This window comes from Aedes aegypti, chromosome 3, assembly GCF_002204515.2.
Source record: "Aedes aegypti strain LVP_AGWG chromosome 3, AaegL5.0 Primary Assembly, whole genome shotgun sequence".
NCBI classification, from domain to species: domain Eukaryota; kingdom Metazoa; phylum Arthropoda; class Insecta; order Diptera; family Culicidae; genus Aedes; species Aedes aegypti.
In genome coordinates, this window is record NC_035109.1 from 80,389,534 (window position 1) to 80,414,148 (window position 24,615).

Genomic DNA, 24,615 nt, shown 5'->3' on the forward strand with positions numbered 1-24,615 from the left:
CTCGAAGAAGACGGCAAGATATTATTCGCGACGATCTATGTGGATGATTTCCTGGTGTTCATGAACAATGCAGAAGTTAAGGAAAAATTGAAAACTTATCAGAATTTTCGATTCAAGATAAAAAACCTAGGAGAGGCGAAATTTTGTCTGGGACTGCGGATAAGTCGTGACCGATCGAATGGAAAACTTTCTCTAGATCAACAACCATCTGAAGACATCCTAAAGAAATTCAACATGGCTAATTCCAAATCAGTTGCGAAGCCAATGGACCCAAGCACGAAAACCCACAAGTCAATGTGCCCCAAAACGCCGGATGAAGTTGCAGATATGGAGGATATTCCTTTCAAAAAAGCAGTTGGTTCTCTGTTATATGCAGCGCAAGCTACAAGACCGGACCTCGCAATTTTCAGCTAATCCTGGACGACATCACTGGGAGGCTGTTAAACGGATTATGCGGTACTTGCGCGGCACGTGTGACGCAAAACTGATGTACACGATATCTGGTGAATCTCAGCTGATCGGTTATACAGATGCGGATTGGGGAGGAGAACCCTATATGCGCAAATCTACGACCGGATACGTTTTCAAGATGATGGGAGGAGCCATTTCGTGTAGCGTGAAGCGACAACCTTGCGTGGCGTTATCATCATTGGAAGCGGAGTTCATCGCCTTATCTCGAACCACACAAGAGGCGCTCTGGTGGCAGCAACTTCTCTCGCAGATCTGTGGTGAGCAGCCAATGCCTATATTTTGTGACAATCAATCCGCAATATGTATGACCCGGAACGACGGTAGTAATTCTCGGACGAAGCATGTGGCCATCCGTTACCGATTCGTGAAGGACGAAGTTGAGAAAGGTAACATCGAATGGTATGATAACAGCGGATGGGTTCACCAAAGCTTTGGCAAAGCAGAAGCACAATCAATTCAAGGCATTGACCGGGATCGAAGGATAAGGAGGAGTGTTGGAGTGGTAACCTGCAATCCAAGAAATACCGTATCTAGGAGCAACCTTAGTAACCGTTGTATTCCTGCATAAATAGATGTAATACATTTTCATTCCTTGTTCAGACTTTGACCACTACGCAAGTGAATTCCTTCAGTAATTCTTCAAGGGAGAATTCAAAAAATCCTCTAGAGGTTCTTCCAAAACATTCTAGAAAAAATCCTAAAAGGGTTCCGCCAAGATGATCTCCAAGGATCCCATAACGAATTTCTTATGGGATTTGACCATAACAATTCCACCCGTAATTCACTCAGAGATTTCACCAGTATTTTCTCTAATTATTTGACCAGTAATTTTTCGTGAGAGGTTTTTTTTGAGGAATTTCACCAGGAGTTCTTCCAGGGTTAATACTGAAAATATCAATAGAGTTTCTCTAAAATTTCCACCCGAAAAATCTACCAGAGCTTCGCCAGAAGTTCTTCCAGAAAATACTTCAGTGGTTTTACTAGGAATTTCCTTCTTAGTATTTTCCAGGGTTATCAGAAATTCCTCTACCACGAATATTTCCGCGAGAGAACCGACCAGGAATTCCGTGAAGAATTGAATTAGAAATTCTTCTTTTCTCTACTTTAGGTATTTCATCAGGAAGGCATCTACAAAATTCCAAAAGATTATTCCTGCAGAAATTCCACTCATATTTATTCAGAGGATTAAATAAAGCATTTCTCTGAATGTCTTAATGGTGAATCGCTGGGAGGATTTTTTTGGAAAATTGGCGGAAAAATTCATGAAATAATTTATTCTTTGGATGAATCACCAAAGAAATCACTGGAGAAATTCCTAAAAATATCTCTGGGAATACTTTTAAAGCAATCCCTGAAAGAGTTCCTACAGGATTCCTACGGTCATTCCTGGTGGATTTCTTGAAAAAAGAAAAACCTTCCAGAAATATTGGAAGGAATTGATGGATAAATCCTCGGAGAAATTTCTGTTAGATTCTTGAAGCAAATCTTTAAAAAAATCCTAGGTCGAATGCCTCGTAGGGTCCTTTTAGGGATACAAGGAAGAATTTTTGAAGGAAACACTGGAAGAATTTACAAAATAATTGATTGAAGATTCCCTTGAAGAATCCCCTGAGAACAACCTGGGAAAATTAAAGAAAGAACTCTAAAAATTGCAAGTGGAATCTCCACAGGAATTTCTTGCGGAATCCCATGTAGGAAGTTTTTAGAATTTTTTCGCAGTATTTCTTGTGGGATCCCTGATGGCTTCCTGAATCCCTGGAGGAATTCCTTGATGAAGCATTGGAAAAATTCTGGGTAGAATCGCTGTAAGAGTTCCTGGAGTAAATCTTTGCGTGTATTTCTGTAGGATTTTTTGAAGGATTTTCTAGCAAAAATGGTGTAGGAATTCCCGAAGAAATCCCTGCAAGAATGTTTGGATTAATAGCTGAAAGTTTTTTTTTTTTTTTTTTTTTTTTTTTTTTTTTTTTTTTTTTTTTTTTTTTTTTTTTTTTTTTTTTTTTTTTTGAGAGGTATTCCCTCCCCTTGGTTATGCGACCTTGTCGCGATGGGAGGGCATAATCCATTAGCCCATATGATAGAAACCAAAGGCGTAACCTGTAGTGGTGGTATCACATTTTGGCATTTTTTGCTTAAAGCCGCGTCATAATTCATATGGCATAGACGCAATAATATCTCGGATGTGATCCAACGGACATTCTGCGTCATTGATAGAATTGATGCCCATTTCAAATAATTAATCTATTCGAAGTGGACATTAATACTATTGGTGACGTTCAGTTTGCCTTTTGCTAACCAGAATGATCCGTAGCCACTCTTACTATTAGCTAGCTAGATACATCGTTTTCATATACGACGTAGGGAATACTTAGGAACTCTTAGGAAAATGACTAGTAGATTCACTGAGTAGAAATAAGTGGCGACAATCTTATTTTAATATGGTTTTTACATTGCCATAATAAGAAATACCTCTTTTGTAACAGCGGTATAAATAATCTAATTCCAGCTTCATTTTCGCAAAATTTACAAGTAGAAAGTAGGCGTTGTGAAGCATTGCATTTGCCACCGAAAAGTGAATCTTGTAGGAGACTGTAATAGAAGCCTAAGGTAACTTTACTCTTCAATATTCACTATAAAAATGACTATGGAAAGTAAGACGCTGAGATCGATCATTAGGGTACACTTGCTAGTTTCGAAAAATTGTTGAACAGACAAGGAAAGCGACTTTTTTCTTTAAGGATATATGAATGTAATGACCAATAAATACTTTTAACAACAAAAAATGAAATTAATCAGAACTACTACTAAACAGCCTAATTTTGTTAAGACTTGACGATACTTGACATTTAAGACTCTAATCTTACGTAAAAGACAATAGTAATCAGAATAGCACTTGTATGACAAATTATTCAAAACCATTTCGACTAGACAGTATTAGTAATGCACTACTATTTCAAACAAATTCTACACTACTATTTCAAACAAATTCTAATGGAGCTGCTGATTTTCATAATGCTTCCTTTTCTCAGAAGCAAGGGAATATGGGTACTTTTCAAAAACTACCACGTCACAATACTATTAAAAAAACAGTGTTCATGTGGGCGCCATTGCCTAGTCCGTCTGAGTATTGGTCCTGGTAGAGGGGAAACTTGGCAAAAGCCAGACCGAGGGTTCAGCCTTGACAAGTTAAGCTGTCAGGCAGCTCCAACTGAATACCATACAAAAAAAAAAGGTTTTTTTTGAGAGGTATTCCTTGAGAGGTATCCCGACTAGAGGCTTGTAACAAGAATAAAATAAATAATAATAAAATGAAGTCCAATCAGAATGAAGTCTTCGGCAAATTTGTAGCTGAAAGGATTTCATATGAGAAGAGTTTGTTCACTTATTATGGCGAAGAGATGGAGGGCTGAACTCAAAAGGTTGGCGTTTTCCATAGTAATTTCCATATAAACTTCAATTGGCTTCCGAATTGACTTCAAATTTCTTCCGAATTATTTAAAATTTTGGGAGGATGATATTTCCCATAATATAAATCGTTTAAGCATAGGGGAGCCAAAATTTGCATCACTCTATTGAGCAATCTCTTTAAGAATTCGTGATGTGATTCCTGAATAATGTATGATAGAATCTTTGGAACTAACTTCTAGAAGAATTCCAAAGGAATCTTTGAAGAAATTGTTATAGTAATATCTGGAGGAATTTTTGGAGGCAACCTTAAAGTAAGCTCTGAAAAATTACTGAAGAAAACACTTGAGGATTTTTTTGGATTGACCTATGAAGGAATCAGTGGAGAACATCCTAAATAATTTGAACCTTTGAAGGAATCACTGGAAGAATGCCACCTGAAGGTATGCCAGAAGAATTTTTCCCGGAGAAATTTCTGGTTGAATCTGTGGATAAATTTCTAGAGAAATTTTGATAAAATTTCTGGTAAAATTCCAGGAAGAATTTCTGGTGGAATCCCTAGTATGATCCAAGGATTCCTGGAAATACTTCAAAGTAGAATAACTAGAGGAAATCACTAAAGTTCCTGGATCGAGTCTTTGAAGCGATTTCCATAGCCGTTCCCATATCGATGACTGTTCAGAATAATCCCCGACAGAGACCCTTCATAATTTTAGTTTTGCCGCAATACTTCGTGCAAACTGGAATTCCTCATCAATACCCATTTCATGCGGTACTTAAATTTTGAAAGTTCTGCTTTTCATCACTATACGATTATTGCCCAAAAATCTTCAAAAGATGTGGCAGCTGGCAATGACAGGAGCGTTCTCTATGATTCTTATCGTTTGTGGGTACTTGACTTATCGGAAAAAAAAATGAATCTGAAAAGATGTAAATAAAACTTCCATTTTGAAGTTTAAGATGATGCTGGTGTATATTCTTGTGAGCTAAGGCTACATCAGGCTTATTAACTTGTTAGACGTTGCATCGTTTTTCAGGTGGAAATATGTGCTCTTATGTGTGGAGTGCAATCAGCACGTAATGGGTTAAGTGATATGTAGGTACTTCTGTTGTTCAGATAGTCAGGCTTTTATTAAAGTTCTTGCTTCGGCCAACTTTCGTATGATTGAGGAAAAGAATTCAGTTAACTCCGTGAACTTATATGAATACCTGGCCTATCGTCCATCGCTAGAAATAATTTAACTAGTGATCTTTCAATGGAGCATACATCGTATGACTTCATTGGCCCTTGATTCCAATTTTGAAGGGCTGTGTTAAGAAACGGATCAATTCTTGGGCGGTTACTGTGTACCTATAATATCGAAGCGTTTTTATATTAGATTAAACTAAATTGAAACCAATTTATTTTTCTTCCTTCAGGATCCAGCCTCGGATTGGACCTTCCACTGAGAACTCAGTCCAACAGTCGACGGAACGAAGCTGAACTGATGAAGATTATCGACAAAAGCGGAATGATCAAAATCAACGATCAGGTGTTCAAAACTACGTTGGTCGAGATGCAGGATTTGGGAGAGCTGGGCAGCGGAACTAGCGGCCATGTGGTCAAAATGCGCCACAGTCCGAGCGGGGCAGTCATTGCCGTTAAGGTTCTCTCTTACCTCTTACCGTTTGATAATCTTGCCCTAAGTTGAATTGAAATTCCTGGAATTCTTCTTGGTTTTACAGCAAATGCGTCGCACGGGAAACGATGAGGAGAATAAGCGAATCATCATGGATCTGGACGTGGTGCTCAAGTCGGAAAACTGTCGCTACATCGTCAAGTGCTTGGGCTGTTTCATAACCGATGCGGACGTGTGGATCTGTATGGAACTGATGACGACCTGTTTCGACAAGCTGCAGAAGAAATCCAAGAAACCCGTCCCGGAACGGATACTGGGCAAGGTGACGGTGGCCACGGTGAATGCGTTGGCTTACCTGAAAGATAACCACAACGTGATCCATCGGGACGTGAAACCCTCGAACATACTGATCGACGACCGGGGAAACATCAAGCTGTGCGATTTCGGCATCAGTGGTCGGTTGGTGGATTCGAACGCCCGGACAAGGTCGGCTGGGTGCGCTGCGTATATGGCGGTAAGGCCGGGTCCGATTATAAGGGCTGGTAGCGAGTTACCGTAATCCGGGGTAACACTAATTTTATGGAATCTAGACAATAAAATAACTATTTTTGGCATAACTTTTCGCTACCAGTCCTGCCTTGTTTATCTAATTGATCTTCTCAAAACTAATGTTTTCACTCTCACCTATGTGTTTCAGCCCGAGCGAATCGACCCGGCTAATCAGTCGTACGACATCCGGGCGGACGTTTGGTCCTTGGGTATCACGTTGGTCGAGCTTGCCACGGCAATGTTTCCCTACCGCAACTGCAAAACGGACTTCGAAGTTCTCACCAAGGTGCTCACGTCCAACCCGCCCAGCCTGCCCGAGGATCAGGACTTCAGTTCGCACTTTCGGGACTTTGTCAAGGTGTGCCTGCGGAAGAACTACGAAGATCGACCGAAATATCCGGACCTGTTGAAGCACCCGTTCCTGCAGCGAGCCAAACAGGAAGAGGTGGACGTTGCCGGCTGGTTCCGCGACGTGGCCTTCAGCAGTGGCATCCAGCTGAGCACCACCCCGCAGCTGGTTGCGTCCGGCAGTGGGGTTTCTTCCTCGAGTTTAGTTGGCTCCGGCAGCTCGCCGACTTCCGTCAGTATCCAGAGGCCTTCTTCGTCGGCGTCCGATCAGAATAGGTAGGTTTTTCCCAGATGGGAAGCTGCATGACCATTTTGCCCTTTGAACTTGATTTTCTTTTGTCTTTCTTTATTCTGACTAATTTTTTGAATACCTTATAACAAGTTTATACTCAGCATTGATCCATACATAGGATCAATGATTTTCCGATGTTGAATGCTGCGAGAAAGTTGTTCCGACATTCAGTTGCTCCCTAGCCCACTTATTTGCTTTGATTTAAACATTTCAGCACTAACTTATTAACATTAGCTTCACACTAATGCAATGTGCATTTTGCACGAATAATACTGTTCAAGAGTTTTCCAAAACATTGGATGTTTGGCACGTAAAGACAGATCCATTAATCTAAACTTCGATCTTTCGGACTCGAACCCACGATCCTCACAGCATGGTTTTCCTGAACAGCTGCGCGATTACCGCTAGGGCTGATTAGGACTGTGATAAAATTGTAGGAATTACTTCCCTTTATTGGGTATTCAGGACTGGTGGCAGGGGTCTTTTTAGGGGCTTGATCACTATTTCAAAGCAAGTCTTTAAAATGTCTCTTATTTTAATTGGGAGGTCTCTAAAATTACTATTTCAGCTCTTACGACTTTTACGCCACTATTACACAAGTTCCTCGGAAATATTTGCTGATACTATTCGAGGAAAAGCTTCAGTAATATTTCTAATGATTTTTTCAGAGATTGTTCTTGGAATATGTCCAGAAATTCTTGCAACTCCTACATAAATTCTTCCAGAAATTATTTCAGGGATTCTCCCAAGGATGCCTAGAGGAAGATCTTCAAAAGATTATATAGAAGCCCTTCTTTCTTTCAGAAAAATCTGCAGGATAGGGTAACGGTCGTATTTTGTACCCCCTAAGGAAGTGATTTTACATTTTTGTCCCAATTAATCAATTGCACAGCGTAACCAAGTCAAAGAACATACCAAAATGTAGAGAAAAACTTCCTCTACGAGATAAAAATGCCCATACGGTCATGTAGGATCCAAAAGAGTTGTGAGTTGTGATGCACTGGTATTCATTATTTTGGACACACCAATACATTTTGGACCCTCAAAGTATATATTTTGGACCCCCGGCATTTTTTTATCGTTTGGCGACAAAGTCCACGGCACTGGTTGTATAATATGCTTGCCCATAGTCTAATCAATCGATTGACAATGGAAAAGCGAATAAATTCTACGCTTTTAGTTCAGAAATTAGAAAAAAGTTTTTGTTTACATTTGAAAAATTTCTGAGGTCTTCAATTTCTTTCTGTAACGTGTTGTAACGGTTGCATGGATGAACCGATTTAATTAAATTAATTTCAGATAAAATAAACACATTTTCCATGCACAAACGCTTGATGCAAGTGCGGAATAGTCCTATCTTTCCAAATGGCATGCGGATTGTATTGGTCTTTCGATTCAAACTGGAAAGTTTGCAGGAAAATGGCTCAGGGGGTCCAAAATATATTGATTACCCTATCATCTCGAAATTCGATTAACAATTTCGTTCAATAATTAATTCATAATACACTAAAAGAAACATCTTTGGAGTATGTTTGTGTGGAATTTTGAGGTAAATAAGTCTTCTCTGAGGTAATTTCTGGAGTAATCCATAGAAAAATTCAGGTTGGATTCTTGAAGTCTGGTTATTTTAGTTTCTGTTTGATCTCTTTCTTCAGGCAACTGGTGTCTAAAGTTTCTATTTTCAAGACACTCAGTCGCAACCAGAACCGGAACTGCATCACTCAACTTCATCGGGGGAGGGCTGTGCTTATAAACTTCGTCAGTCTCAGCCTCTAGCTGTTCTGCTAGTTTGCTGTTGGAGTTTAATGTCGTCAAAAACGCTGCTCACTACGACATTTTTACGGTGTCTCTGCTACTACTCGTTTTGCCCAATAGACGGTTAAAACTCTCGCCGGGGCTTTGCACAGCTTTCTGTGCGATGACGCATTCTACTCTTGGGCTGGCCTCACGTCAGAGCTCTGTTGAACTTCTACTGGACGCCCATGTGCACTCTACGACGACTCGTTATCCGCTGCTGTTTTGGTTGACCAGTTGGATGCCGAGGTCGGTCCAGCGATTCCGGTTGGATAATGGCACGTAAAATTTTCCCGAACCGATGCTCTGGGCTGATGCTGATGTCGGTCCTGCGATTCCGGTGAAGGGAAACTTCCGGTTCATTTTTCATTTGATCATTTTTCGGTGCAACAACGCGATCTACTCGACTAGTCCCCGGCGGTGAACTCCGTTTGGAGGATGACTTCCGGTTTGCAGGCGCCCAGACGACTTGTTACCGATACTACGCTACGCCTGCTCTACTCAATCTAGTCCCCGTCGGAGGATCTATCCTACTTCGATCGCGGTTATCCGCTCTTCACGCCATCTCCTTTGCAGCGACGACATAATCTGCGTTATCTCACTGTTCACGACATTCCAAGTGCTTCCATGCTGGCACATGTTCTGCACATGTTGTCCGGATTTAGGACGATTGCGGTTTCTTACATCATCTCGCTTCCTATATCCCTGAATCGAGGGCAGTAGAATATAACATGCTCCGGTGTCTCCTCTATAGCCGGACAATATGGAGACTCCGCGTGTCGAAATCTGTGCAGATATTTTCGGAAGCATTCATGGTCTGAAAAAAAATGGGTCAGGAAGAAGTTAACTTCTCCATGTTTTCTGCTCGTCCACATCGACACGTTAGGAATGGGACTGTGGGTCCACTTTCCATTCTCCGAGTTATTCTACTCCTGCTGCCACTTGGACATTATATCCAATCTGACGGCATTCCTCACATTACTTGTGTCCTCAGCCAGAGTAACGCAGATGAGGATGATTCCGACGATAACGCACAGTGCCTCCGAAGATATAGTGCGGTAGGCACTCGCCACCCGTATAGTCATGAGCCGGAACGTAACAGCCAGCTTCTCTTGATTGCGTTTGGTTGTCAACGCTGCAGCCCAAGCCGGGTCTCCGTATTTTTATTGACGATGAAACGGTCGCCAGAAGACGCCTCGTACTGCTTCTTGGTCCTACAATGTTGGGCATGATCCTAGCTACAGTGTTAGCTGCTTTCGCTGCCTTTTCACAGGCATAGTCTACGTGGCTGTTGAAGTTCAGTCTGTCGTCGACCATTACTCCAAGGTGCTTCAGAGAGCACTTCGATGATCTCGAACTGCTGAACCGCCTTGCAGTTGCTGCAAAGACACATTAAAGACCTCCATGCCCCTTGCAGTTGCCCAAAATTTTATGGCTCATAAGGTAATCTAGAATGCCGTGAAAAGTGTACTGCGATCTGTCAAACTTGGGTACCTTTTGTACTACCGAGCAGGGTTGGGAAAAGTTATGAGATTCACACTACATAGTAGGCAAGCGTAACAAATCACAGTTAGCAAAGCCAGTGAAACTCACTGCTATCGCTGCTGTAGGCAAAATGCCTTAAAAATAGCAAAACACTTGTTGCTATGGGCAACCCATAACTACTGTAGAAACATGTTTTATTTCCTGTTGCATTTCCCGCATTTCAATGACACTACTGATTTAGAGAAATGCATGTACCCAACATAGGCTACTTGATGAGATTCACGATTTAAAACTACTGTAGTGAGAGAGCCACGTGATTTTCGCGAAATTCAAGCCTACTACTATTACCATTCCCAGCCCTGCTACCGAGGGACCAAATGCAGTACAGTGGGATTCCGTTTTTGGCAACAAAGTTTAAATTTTCAGTTGCCAAAAACGGAACCGTGCCAAAATCGGAACCCATATTTCAAATTTTATTTTTCAATTATTGGTTTTCAAAACATCATTAAAATGTTAATACATCATATTTATGGAATCATAAGGCTTTGAGACTTCGAAAAGGTTCACTTCGAAGTATTTTTCCGAAGCACGGTGTGCCAGAAACCGTTATTAACAGAAAAAAATGTCCATGAGTTCGGCACCCACCATTCGAAAGATATAGTATTCAAGCATTTTCTCCGTGAATTTGAAAATATTCTAACGAGGGAATCGAAAGTTATAGTGATTTGAAGATTTTAAGCTATTTTGCATGGGATATTCACATGCTTATAAATATTGCTCAACGGTGCATCATTATTAACTTGTAAAAAAGCCAAGTAACCATCAGCTTTGCATTAAGCATTCAAAACATGTGATATCCAAGCATCTTTCCTGTAAATTTTAAATCATTACGTCAAGAAAATCAGAAGTTATAGTGATTTGTATATTTACCATTATTTCTATGAAGTTTAAATTAGGGCTGATTTATACGCCTTTGTTATGAAAGTGTACCTAATCTAAAAATAAAAATGTCTATAAGACTGACCCTCGGCATTCAAAAGATATGGTAGTCAATTATCTTCGCAGTTAGTTTGAGATTATTTTAGCAAAAGACAACATAATTAGAGTACTTTGAAGTTTTGGAGTCATTAAGATTTTTTTTCAATCGTCTGAAATAGTGTTCGCAACACGCATTTAATGATTTCAACACAAATTAACTTAACAGATTTGCATTCAACTTATATCTTACATTGAAGAAATGCAGTGTTTTATTAAATCACAAGAAAATGGGTTCGTTTTTATGAATTTTGTTTCATTTCTGCGCGTTTTGCGGGGCAGTGTTTCGTTATGGCCCAAATAAGCATATTGGTGAACCTGGACAATTTGAAAGTGGCAACATGTTGCTCAGTCGAGGTTGGATTATCAACTAGTGAGATCATTTTATGCTAGTGTTTTAAATAAGTTAAATATGATGGTTCACATTTTATTCATGACAGCGAAGGGGATACGTTTATTTATGTGTTTGTTCAAATAATAGTTAGTAGGAGTTTATTGTAGAAATTAACCTTGTTTCATGTTTTGCAAAATATGTAAATTGATGCCTTCTATTTTGTTTAATTCCTAGAATTATTGGATACTATGAGCGTCGGCTTTTCCTTTAGATACTGATAGATTACTTTTTGGATTGATGCTGCATGATTTGCATCATGCGAAATCTTTGAATAGTTCGTCATCAAAGGTATCGTCATATTGATTCAGTCATGTTTTGTTCATATAAAAGGATTACTTTTTATTTTATTATATTTATTATGTTGATGACTTCATTATGTTTTAGGAGAGGTATAACGGGGAATAACCAGTGAAAATGATGTGATCATTCCTAGGACTATTGTAATTAGGCGTTTTGTTTACCAAGACGAATCTGTAATATAACCACTTCCAATTTTCCAAACTCCCATTGACTTCTCGTGGAAGTGCAGAGGATTCCAACGGCTTCCTCAAAGATAGTATCACGTAAATATTTATTCCATAACCCCAATTTTCATGTATTAGGACACAGCAGGACGCGGTATTGCTTAGTACAAGGAATGAGAATTCCATTACTTACACACTGAGAGTGCTGCGACTAACCCTAAGTAACATCCGTTGGTTCCTTGTGCATGTATAGTTGCTCTTGTAATAACGGAGAAGCAACAGTAGGCGGTCAATCACGCTATTAAATCACATTGATCAACATATTGATAAGAATTTGTTGCAATTAGTAGTGGTAAAAACATTGAACTTGGTAATTTAATACTCAAAATTTACTCTATTATAGGTTCAAAACTTCAAAGTACTTTAGTTGTGTTGTCTCTAGATAAAGTATTCTCAAACTAACTGCAAAGATGCTTGAATAATCATCTTGTGAATGCCGAGTGTCAGTCATATGGACATTTTTATTTGTAAATTCTGTGCACTAATATAAAAAAAGCCATAAAAAAGCTCTAATTTAGACTTCATAGAAATAATGGTAAATATACAAATCACTAAAACTTCTGATTTTCTCGACGTAATGATTTAAAATTTACAGGGAAGATGCTTGGATATCACATGTTTTGAATGCTCAATGCAAAGCTGATGGTTACTTGGCTTTTTTACAAGTAAATAATGATGCACCGTTGAGCAATATTTATAAACATGTGAATATCCCATGCAAAATAGCTTAAAACCTTAAAATCACTATAACTTTCGATTCCCTCGTTAGAATATTTTCAAATTCACGGAGAAGATGCTTGAATACTATATCTTTCGAATGGTGGGTGCCGAATTTATGGACATTTTTTTCTGTTAATAACGGTTTCTGGCACACCGTGCGAAGGGTTATACTATGCTATGAATCTATAGCCCCGTAATGTTAAATCTGGCAAACGTTTTTCTAGTTGCGTTTTTACACCTCAACGTCTTCAATTATATTTAGAAGCTTTATTTAATTTCTGTATAAAAGGGCGTTGTAAAACCAATAATCGCATAAGTGACCTTTATTCAAGAACTAGACATTTTCTTAAAACTATGAAAGAACACGAACACGACGTATTTCCAAATCAAAAGCGCTGGGTATTGCAAAACGGCATTAGCTTTTTTTTTAATTGAATGAACATTTAAAATCAGTTTAACTTTTGGACTTAAGCGTAAAATTTGAAAAATTCGGTAAGTTTAGAATTGCTTTTTCAATTAATGTTTCTGATAAAGTAAAGCATTTTATAATGAACGGTTGACTGCAATCAAAAGGGCAAACATAAAGATGAGATGATGCATAAATGTGACTTGTAATTCTGTAGAATTTAATTTTTACTTGAAATAATTTTACATTGAGCTTGATATATGTTTTACACTTATCTTATGAAATCAACTGAAATTTACAGGATCCTGTTATGAAACCTCAAGAACCTTATAGGAATCTTCAGGTTCTCATAAGAAATATACAGAAAAATGCTTGAGCTCTGAAGCATCTTGCCAAGCATCCGCAGGATCTTGCATAGAGTTCTCAGGATCTTGCTAAGGATTTTGCTAGGAGTTAATATCTTAGAATTCCGCTGCGATGTTGCTGAAAATTCTCATGTCTCCGATGAAAAAAAAATATTGTAAGTTTGTTATTATTAGGCTACCACTAGCACACCTCAAATTCCTCTGGGAACCTTTTCAAAACCCTAAAGCTTTCGCCGGAAATATTAAAAATACCACTAGAAATTCACATTATCCCGCTTAAAATTTACAGGACGCCCTAGTGTTTATTAGGAATTACCAGATTTTAGACATAATTCTCCATAACCATTTATACACTCTAAGGATCCCTAGAGAAGTGCTCAGTGTCCACTTGGAATCTGCAGATATCCTCATGAATTCGTTAAAATTTCTGGAAAGTCCCACAAGAACCAAGAAACCCTTAAGGATTCTCCAGGGTACAGTTAAGAATCTCTTAGACTCAGCTCGTAAGGAACATTTTGATGATGTTAAGACACGTATGCTTGATTACAGAATTCTGGATCGTCTCTTAACAAATCTAACGCCTTACAGAGTCTATAGAAAAAAGGAAACGTAGCTTTAAATAGTTGACGCAGAGAGATCAATATACACACCAATACCACAGACAAATAGTTAAAACACTCTCAGTCGTATTTATCGCACGCTTCAATGATATTATTGAGAATAAATTGTAGTTTAGACTGTATTCGCATTTGTCATGTTATTTAATGAAATTTATTAAAAGTTACGATGCACGACATTTTGCTGTACATATTTGTATATATTATTGCGGTGTGTTTTTACATGCGCTATGTTTGTAAATCCATAATTATAAAGACATTGAGCCAAAAAGATGAGACAAGATTTATGATTGTAACTCTGTGTGAGTCATAGATTATGCTCTTATGTCGGTGCTGGTGCTTTGTTCCAAATCTGAAGAAAAGTGTTTTTTATTGTATCACCTACTGGCAGACTCAAATGGGCTGGACACTCAATATGAATGCCTAAGAAAAGAGTCTTTAGTTGAGATACTGGTAGAGATTATTGGCCTCATGAAACGTTGTCAATGTATGACCAATGACCATTCTGAAGTAAATAAGCGCGTACGCGAGTCCTTAGTAGTTGGTGTGATTTGGGGAAATATCGACGAAAATGGAGCTCTGGAATGTAATCAGTGTGGAGGTGACATGCTGTTCAAATGACTAAAGCAAAAGACACGATAATATTTACAAAAAAATACAAATTTTATTGGTATTGAAAAATGTTGCCAAAAACGGATCCATTTTGTTGCCAAAATCGGGGGGTGCCAAAATCGGAGCATGCCAAAAACGGAGCATGCCAAAAACGGAATCCCACTGTACTAGAAGTTATACCCAATCTGAGCCCGAATGGGACGGACCTGGTTGCTGACCAGCACCACCTCCGTTTTGTGATGGGCCATCTGCAGCTTGACTCCAGTCATCAACGATGCAATGATGTCTAGCGGTTCCGCCGTCAGCATCTCCACATCCTCCGCAGTCTCGTCAGTTATTGCAAGAACGATGTCAGTTATCGCAAAAAATACGAACCCGACCCGATCGTTACCACTGCACAGTATCAATTGTCTCTCCTCTTCTGCTCGGACGGTTTCTCCGCGCACGCGATGACTGTCCGAATAGCATCCACCATCAAAGTCTTTTTACGGAATCCGAACTATCCTTTTGACAATCCGGTCTCGTCTTCTGTTTAGATAATCATCCTGCCAAGGATGACAGAAGTTTACCAAGAGTATTCAGCAAGCATATTGGTCTATATGAATCAGGATCTCCTAGTGGCTTTCCCGGTTTTGGCAGCAATACCAGCTTTTGCTCCTTTCATCTGTCTGAGAAGCAGCCTTCCGCTAGAAACTTCTGCAACGCTGTCCTAAATATATCTTGGAACGCCAAGATTGCTGAACCTTTGTTCAGCTTCAATCCCTTCGCAAACGTTATCAGCTCGGCGTTAGAAACTTGGATATCGGCATTTTCTTCATCAACGTCATCGTACTGGATGGGCGGCCATGAGGTGAGGCATGCGTAGAAAAGAGACCGTCCACTAGCAACTTCAGTTTGTCGGGGTACATTTCAGCTGGTGTTACTGGGCCCTTAATCCTACTCGATATGCGTTACCCCTGGGGTTTGCGTCAGCTTCCCGGTACAACGCCTTGTAGCAGTTCGATTTACTCGTCGCTATCTCCTGTTTGAACGCGGCCCATAAGTTGTATGTATTTTTCTTAGAGTGCAATGGTTCATTTCACGCTGTACAACCATAATGACTGGGCTTGTGAACTTCACATCTATGGATCTATAGTTATTAGTTCTGAAACAAGAAGCTAGTTTTCATTTCAGTTTTATGTGTGTTCATCATGTTAATGAATAAAATTATGTAGTAGCTTAGTCATACATAGAGCCTAATAAATAGATAAATTTTACTTCAGTGCTCAGATTTCTCTTAGTGATCTACGTGTTGTGACTTGCAAGTTTTAAGTCATAAACAATATCGTATAGATGTTTATAGTTGGAAGTTGAGAAAAAGAAAATTTTAGTATTCGTGAGAGCCTAAATTTTCTCGAAATTGAGCATTGTCTGAATAGTTTTGTAAGCTTGTTTATTTAAAAAAACCAGCTCAACATGGAGCAAGCTCCATTATTCAAAATGGACAATGATCATGACAACAAGTGTATCCCTAAAGACCTTGAACCAGATTAAGAAAGAACTGTGTCTCGATATTACTCGTTCGAAAATATATCGAATTTTAAAAAGTTGTATGTGAAGCGTGGATTTGCTTTCGATAATATGAGACGATATTGGATCATTATTAAAACAGTTAAATGGTCAATGGTCAAAAATCTTCACCTTCACAGGGTGTCCATCCATCCGGGAAATCCGGGAAAACCGGGAAAAACCCGGGAATTACAAATAACCGGGAAAAATACGGGAAATACCCGGGAATTTGGTGAACACCCCGGGAAAACAAAACATAAGACTACCGGTTTATTTAAATTTTAAAACTAGGGGTAAAACTAGAATTTTTAACAAGGGGTGCACCACCGTCTGTATTTCGTACTTCGCATTATGATTATTTATTGGTGAGGTGATAGAGAGATACTTAACGATTCGGATCTTTGAAACATTTCTAGAGGGGTACTTAAGGATTTCTGACAATGTTCTTGGCGAGATGCTTGTTCGATTTCCATTTGAAATCATGGCATATGAAATCTTTGCTGGAATCGGAATCCTAACGAAAATCGAACCGATATTCGACCAGTATTTAAATATTCTTTCTGAGAGATCACTGAAATGATTATTAGTAGATTGCTAATAAGATTTTCTGTAGATTCTAGAAAAGGTCCTGGGCTGATTTTGCTTCAAATTCTTAGAAGTTAATGTCCCTCTGACATTTGGATAAAAATATATTTTTTAATATTATCCGTTCAATGTTTTTCTCACAGGAACTCTTTTTACTCAAAATTTCAATCACAAACCACATAGTAAATGTTCATTCAAATAGCATAAATGCTGATACATATTTTTTAATTTGCAGTTTCCTGAGAAAAATCATATTGATTCATTGTGAATTTAAGAAAAAAAAACAAACGAATTTATATGATTTAAAATTGTTTTATTGAAAACTAGTGGTCCCGGCAAACTTCGTCTTGCCATCAAGTAGGCTGTTGAAAAATGCTATGAATCGTCCCATACAAAATAACAGTTCTGTTCACTCTCGTTTTTTCAATTTTCCTGGTGATTATCATGGGATTTTTATACAGACAAACACATCGGAACCCTTGACGAGCAAAGCGGACAAAGAATCATCCCGATCCGTCCACCCGTTCATAAGCAATTTCGTGACATACAAACATTATTCCATTTTTATTTATATAGATAGATTAACACTAAGATATTCTCTTCAGGAATGCGCAGAAAATTACTGACATTTTTTTGATTTTCCTCGGTGGATTTTTACTTATTGTACCCAAATCCTTGGCGCAACTCGCATACAGTCAACTGGATTTCTATTTGATTCCTTGTGAGATTTTAACATATTCCTGCAGCAGTACTTCTTGGGAAAATTCTTGAAGGTTATCTGACTAGCTTTTCTGACAGTTCCAGGTGAAATTCATCCCACGGTATACAATGGGCTAGGAACCTATTAGAAAGTGTCTTGAAATATTCACAGAAGCCGCCAAAGTTGATGCTTGCTATATTCCTTACAATATCTTCCAAAAATTGCCTGGCAAATATATTTTTACGGGAACCTTTCAGGACGATTTTTGGAGAAATCTTTAACGCTAATCGCTGGCTATCATATTCATCGTGAGATTATTTGTTGGAGTTTTCGCAAGGGCTTATACTGCAAGAATTTTGTAGAATTTGAGCAATATTCTTTAGAGATGTTTCTTAGATACTAGTTCCTTATTATTTTCACTGTAGATCCATATAGAAGACTATAGATGATATTATATGGAACGCAGACGTGATCTGTGTGAGACCCTGTCAAGGATATCTATTGATAAATGTATTTTTTTTTCGAAGGATTTCCTTAAACCGCTAATTAGGTTCCTTGCCAAGGTGGAAATCACGAAGCATCTTACGCGTGTAAACCAACGCAAAACAAACACGACAGACTCGTGAACAAACTTGATGAGAGTAGGTTTGCACCCGCCTGCACGGGAGAACATACAAGAACAAATATTAAAATGTTCGTGAACATTTACTCGCGAGCAACTAAACAAGGAGAGATTTATTATGGTTTTGACAGACAAATCAAGTGTTCATCCATCAAATCGATAGTAAACTAAAAGTTTGTAATAAAAATCCCTTGAAGTCAAGAAAACTCAGAGGCCTTTTCTACCAAAAGCCCAATTGACTTCGAACAGCTCCGAATACATACACGAAAAGATTTATCATCGACAGATTACAGCACTCTTATACTAGCGAGTATTTTGCTTGTTTTTGTTCTGGTTCAGCAGACATGTTCACCACCTTTAGCACTGGTTCATTGACAGTTTTTTTTTTCAATGTCATTGATCATAGACAAATCCTTTGTGAGAACTATTTAGATGTGGGAAAAAAGAGAAAGAATATGTTTTTGTAATTGTAGTTAATTGAATCTGATCCTTTTTCTGATCTGCATTTAAGTCACCTTATACTAAAAACCAATCAAATCTTATTTATTTAACAAAAAAAGATTTCTACAATTTTTGTACGCAGCGGTCCGCGGGATATTTGTAAAACTTGAAAGGGGCCACAGCTGCAAAAAGGTTGGGAACCACTGGCCTAGACGGTTGTTATAAGGCCTCTGACGAGATTTTGTATAGATTTCTGCAGATTGACAGCGAATTCTTTCAATGATCCAAAACAAATGTCATGGTTCTTTGATGAATAAATAAATAAAGAGGTCCTTTAGATATTCTTGGTAAGATTTTTGTAAAGTATTTGATTAGATTATTAATATGTTCATTAAATCTTTTGAAGATTACTTGGAAGATGCAATCTTGGATTTATCTTGGAAGTTTTAGCCAGCTTCATAGGAGAACAATAACATGTATTTGGAAATACAGTCGAAGCGCGTCATAACGACATTGCAAGGAACCGTCGCAATAGAGAAAAGTCGTTATAGAGAATAGATATAACACTAACATATTTTTCATGGGATCGAAAAATGTCGCTATAGAGAGCTTTTGTCGTTATAAAAGTTGTCGTTATAACGAGCTTCTACTGTATTGTTTCCGTTAAAAGATCTTTTCTTGGATCCAACATGAGATTCATCACAGATCAATCATTTCTCCATAAATCAGGCATAAGCCATGTCTAACGCATAATTCTTAAGGCATTCTTAGAAGGTAATAGGTTGGCTATTGAACTTTGCCCTTTTGTGGAAGTTTAGATGCACAAAGCAGGCATTTCTCGCGGAACATTACTAAAAGACCTATGTACAAATGAGAGATTCTCTCCTCTCTCGTTCTCTTTCGATTATAACAGTGGAATACTAAAGATTTTGGGAAGCTTTCCACTATAGATCGAAAGTCAATTTCCTTGAATAGCGTTTCATACATAAAACGCAACAGAAGAGGCTAATGTGACTCAGTTATTAATGAAAGAGAAAGTAACCAAAGAGAGCCTCTCAATGTTAGATAGGTCCTTTAGGAACGTTGCGCGAGATTTATATTATTCTATAATTTCTCTGAACTTCCTACGAATTCCAGGGGGTAACGGTGTTTTAGATATTTCAGCAAATAAGCATTGTTTTTTCATATGGGCCTATCTGCATTCATCGATTTCTCTTCATCGTTGTTTCCTTTGCGTTATTGCAGAAAACTGATTCTGTTGTCGTAGGATGAAGAATCACTTTATCTTCTTCATTAATAAGAAATTTATTTTAGCAAAGTTATTTGCGGAAGAGAGGATCGATGAAGATGTGCAGAAATATTTTAAATCTTTTTGTCCATAACCCTTTTAAAATGTAAACCTTTTTTTTAATTGTATTATAATCAATTCATAAATAAATTAGATCATGTCTTTCATATTTGTCCATATCGTATATAAAAAAGGACACCCGGGAAAAATCCGGGAATTGGAAAACTGATTTTGAATGGACACCCTGCCTTCAATAAACTCTTGTTTGGTTATATAGTTGGGAGACAAAAGTTTTCTTACGTTCTTAAACAACATTAGGATGATTGAATGATTGACCTGTAGTTCAGCATAAGGTCATTTGTCATAACGAGTTGAACAAGATATTAATTTGACATTTTGGCAATTTGTTGCAGCGGATTGTGTGAATTAAAGCTTGCTAACGCTGCGTTCGAGTTTCACAACTCGACATTTTATATCGAAATATAGAGATACTAGCTTACCCATCGTGGCTAGCCACGTTCCAACGAAATTTTTAAGCGAAAAGCTATGTATAATCCTTCAACTATTGATAATGTAATAGAAAATTACCACATGGGCAAAGAAATTTCTATGTTGATAACCATGGAAGTAGTGCATAAATAATAATCTGAGAAGCAGAATCTATCCCAGTGGAGTTGTAATGTCAGAAGTAGAGGATAATAGTTTCAATTTCATTAACTTGACGCCTATGTTTATGCTCTGACCATACTCCATCGATCACGTGGCCTTCATGCTATTGTAATGTTTTGATATAAAAATAATTACAGCCTTAAATGCTTTTGTAGTGTTTCTTCTGTTGTGAAACATTTCAAAAGTTCCAGAAGATTCCATGAATCAGACAGACGAATCCTACCGAAAATTCTCAAACATTCTGCTAAATAGTTGTTGTTGTTTTCCATAATGTATTCTAACCTTTCAAAAACACAGTTGTTATTCATGGAAATGGACCTTTTTATATGACAGGCCTTCTATGTATTTGCTTACATCGGTGGAGGACTGATGCCAATTGATCCTGTCATCTCCATAGAAGAACTGTCAAAGTGCCTCATAGAAACCATAAAATTTTGTTATAGTATGTATCTATGAGATGATATTGAGTCATGGAACATCAACTCATGAAGATTTCACTTTAAATTATAAAACAAAACACTCGAATGTTTGTCGCACATACATCTCATTTATGTTTATTTTGCTCTTCCATACGTCGAATCCGTTTTTGAACCACAGTAGGAAATGTCGAAGTCCTTTCTGAATCACATTTTCAACCCGAAAGCAAGCAAATAGACAATGATCAATACTTCGAGAATATTTTACGTATTGGTGAGAACAACGTTCCAGAAAACTCTAGAATAATCTGTCAAACAGCTGTTGTAGTGCTCCACAATGTAATTGTAATGTTCTAGCAAACAAATTCTCTTGTAGTGGCTCTTAAGTTGCTGTTGTAGCGCTCAGTGAAACATTTCGACGAAACATTTCAAAGCGTTACTGACAGACAGACAACTCTGGGATTTTATATATATGATAGAATGATTATAGCTACCCCAATGATCACTGATATCGCATCTCCTGCATTCTTATCGTTTTCCCAATATCTTCATGATCTCTTCGTGAAGTAAATAGTTAACTATACGTCATCTAGAATCGTTTGTGAACTTATATAAGGAATCGACTATGAATTATAAATTATTATTGACGTGAATGTTTCTGAATTTTACAGTGTCTTGTTAAAAATAGTTTCTTTACTTCAATCTTCAATCTACTATACTTTCTGCTTCATTTCTGCCTTATCTGTTCGATTTCCATTGAACAACTACCCACCGAGAGCACAATAGTACTTTTGATTTTTTTCGTTTATTTGTAGGTAACTATTTGTTTAGTATTTTAAGTTCTAATCAGTAAGTATACTTTTCAACTTTTCTTCTTCAAATTAATATAATTGTTTGCATTAACATCATAACAGTAGTCTCGTTTTTTTTGTGAATGTGTTGCATGCCACTAACATTAAAATGCAATTGTATTGCTTGTGTACGAATTCAAAGCTAGCGCAAATAAACTCATACTCGATGTGTGTGATCATTGCAGAGTCCCGACCCCCTACGAAAGCCTGACGGAAGCGGTCCAGGCACAGTCCAACCAACAAAAGCAATCAGCAATAGCTTCGTCAATACCGATAAAGTCCAGCAATCTACAAACGCAACCGCAAAACAATATCGATGCCCAGCAGCAAACGTTACAGGTGAAACTTAGCAGCATTAGTTTAGCGCCGTCACAAGCTACCTCGTCTTCCACTGCATCATCTATCGATATACGATCTCCCTCGCCCGCACAACCACAGCAACAGCAAATGCAAACACCTCAGGCAAATTATCTTAAATTGCAACAGCCAAATGCGATATTTAGCACTAGTACCAATAGCAGCAGCAGCAACAGCCACCACACTGGTCCGGAAGTGAACCGAAAGTACAAACATTCGCCATTTCTACCGCGGAGAGTAGCAGCGACAGATCCGATCGCCAACGCAGCCCAAAATCCACTTCACGCTTACGGCAGCCCAAAAAAGGAATCGACACTCAGCAGCCTAGGTCAAAGTATATTCCGTAACCTGACAACGTCTCCGTTTTCACACCGCAAATCCGAACAGAAGTCGTACAAACCACCGCTTCCGGGCGAGGATGGTGGCGGTGGTGGAATGGCGATGCTAAATGGGAACAGGCCCGGTTTCAGCAATCCATCGTCACCGCTTCTCCTTAACCGGAAGATGATCGACCTGAACGACGAACAGCAGTACAAGCAACTGCAGGGAAACACTAGTCCTATAGGTGAGTGCTTTTCGGATAAAACGTCCAAGTACTAATTTTAATTATGTTCCTTTTCTAGTTCTTCAACGGTTCTACCACCAGCAGAACCAGCTGAGAGAAAGTAAACAGCAGCAATTGGAGCAGCAACTGTCGACAAACCCGTTCTATCAGCCGCAACAGCCGAGTGGAATCCCAATTAAATACAGTCCCCTGCCATCGCATCGAACGGTACATCACGCGGCGAATCCAGCTTTTGCCGGTGGAAGCTATATGGGCTATCCTCCGGTCTTGCCACATGAGGCGAGCAATATACCAACTTACCAGTACCAACAGCTCAATAATGCCGGCAGTAACAGCAGTAGTAGTCCTAGTAAGCCAAAAACGAGCGGCTTCTTCAACACCTTTAGTCGATCTAAGAGTCAAAACAATGGAAGTGCCAGTTCTAGTCAACGGGGTAATGCGGGTACTAGTGGAGTTGGGATCCCTGGTAGCGATGGTGGCTTCCCGGAAGCAGGTTTCTACCAGAACCATCAGTTGTATGGGCGACAAACGTTACCGGAGTATGGCAGTGCGGGATTGGGCATGCCCAGCGGTATCAGCAATGGCGACAACATGATGAAAGACGATACAGGTGGGTGATCGGTTGAAGTGTCGGGCGGGAATAATGACCACTATACTATCGAGGATTTATGTCTTGTTTTGCATAATGCGGATCATATTTTTCTTTCATTTTCTGAAGGGAGACATGCACAAATTGTGTCACGGAATTTTCAACGGTTTTCAGCTCTTCAAGGTGAAGTTGAATCGAAGCCTTCCTTCTGGGATTTAGAGGTTGTGTGTTTTTTGTTTATGTATCTCGTTCGATATGATATCATCTGTTGATTTTGACAATGGCATCTCACTACTCTCAAATCAATAGGGCCATTGTTAAAATCAATAGACAGCATGTCGGCAAAACGCATACAACAACAAAACGCAACCTATATGCACCGAAACGTAGGAAAGTAGAAGAAAAGAGCGTTTTGGTTGCTTCATTGGTCTGAAAGAGATGGCAAAAAGAGTCGGGAACCGTTGAAAACTAATGACAAATTATCGTCGAAAGAAATCCCATCAATTCTTGAAGGTTGTCATAATTTGTGCTGTTCGATTCTTATTTCATACAAGGCTTTATTCATTTGCATTACCTTGATTGTGTTTTCTTTTCGTTTTTGTTTCTTTTTCTATGCATTACTGCCTTCATTATCTGTAAATTGAACAATCACCCGACAATATCATTTCCTTCCCCCCATCATCATTTTGTTTCCCTGCTTCCCTTTTCTATTGTCCACAAATTTTTGCACACCGCTTGCGTTCGTGCTCTACTTTCTTGGCCCCTACCGTAAACACGCCTCACACAAGCAGGGTGGTTCAATTCAATTGCAGATCTTGCCAAACGACGGTTCGCTTCCTTCGTGAAGGTGAACCTAGCCTCGTCAACGGGCGAGAAACGACCAAAGGACAAGCATCTGCAGAACCATATGCTACAGATGCAACAACACCAGCCGCCGCAGTATCCCTTCACCGGTGGAAACGGTTCCCTGGTGGCTCCGATGAACAACTATCCGGCCAGTACGAACCCTTTTGTAGGGCCGTCCAGTGGTATTCCGCCGGCGATACCGCCATCAGCTGCGGCTCACGTGTTGGGAAATGATCGACGGCATCGGAGTCCCGATCCACCTCCAAGGTTCGTTTAGTCATGGCTGGTTCATATTTTGGGAAATTTGTTTGACCTTGTTTTAAACCATAGGTATAACAGAGGACAGTCGCCATTGCTGTTGCATCGAAAGCTAGAAAAATTAGGACAAACGGGGTCGCCACTGCTCAATCAACGGTAAGTATTATGCTTTTCGATATGAGATACACAACATGTCTTTTCACAGCACAGGAAATGTTGTTGTTACATGTAACAAGTGTTTTAGGAT

General features: G+C 38.9%; 1 protein-coding gene across 2 annotated transcripts in view; it reads left to right on the forward strand.

Annotated features, from left to right (window-relative positions):
* The window catches only part of LOC5578019 (dual specificity mitogen-activated protein kinase kinase hemipterous), a 46,989-nt gene that overhangs the window by 14,579 nt on the left and 7,795 nt on the right, over positions 1-24,615 (forward strand). The window contains exons 2-8 of one of the 2 annotated variants that reach the window (XM_021851955.1): positions 5,293-5,519; positions 5,599-6,006; positions 6,190-6,665; positions 21,939-22,675; positions 22,734-23,285; positions 24,056-24,377; positions 24,441-24,524. In XM_021851955.1, coding sequence (XP_021707647.1) covers positions 5,293-5,519; positions 5,599-6,006; positions 6,190-6,665; positions 21,939-22,675; positions 22,734-23,285; positions 24,056-24,377; positions 24,441-24,524 — 2,806 coding nt within the window. The remainder of the gene's footprint in view (positions 1-5,292; positions 5,520-5,598; positions 6,007-6,189; positions 6,666-21,938; positions 22,676-22,733; positions 23,286-24,055; positions 24,378-24,440; positions 24,525-24,615) is intronic. The other variant, XM_021851956.1, reaches the window with a different exon arrangement.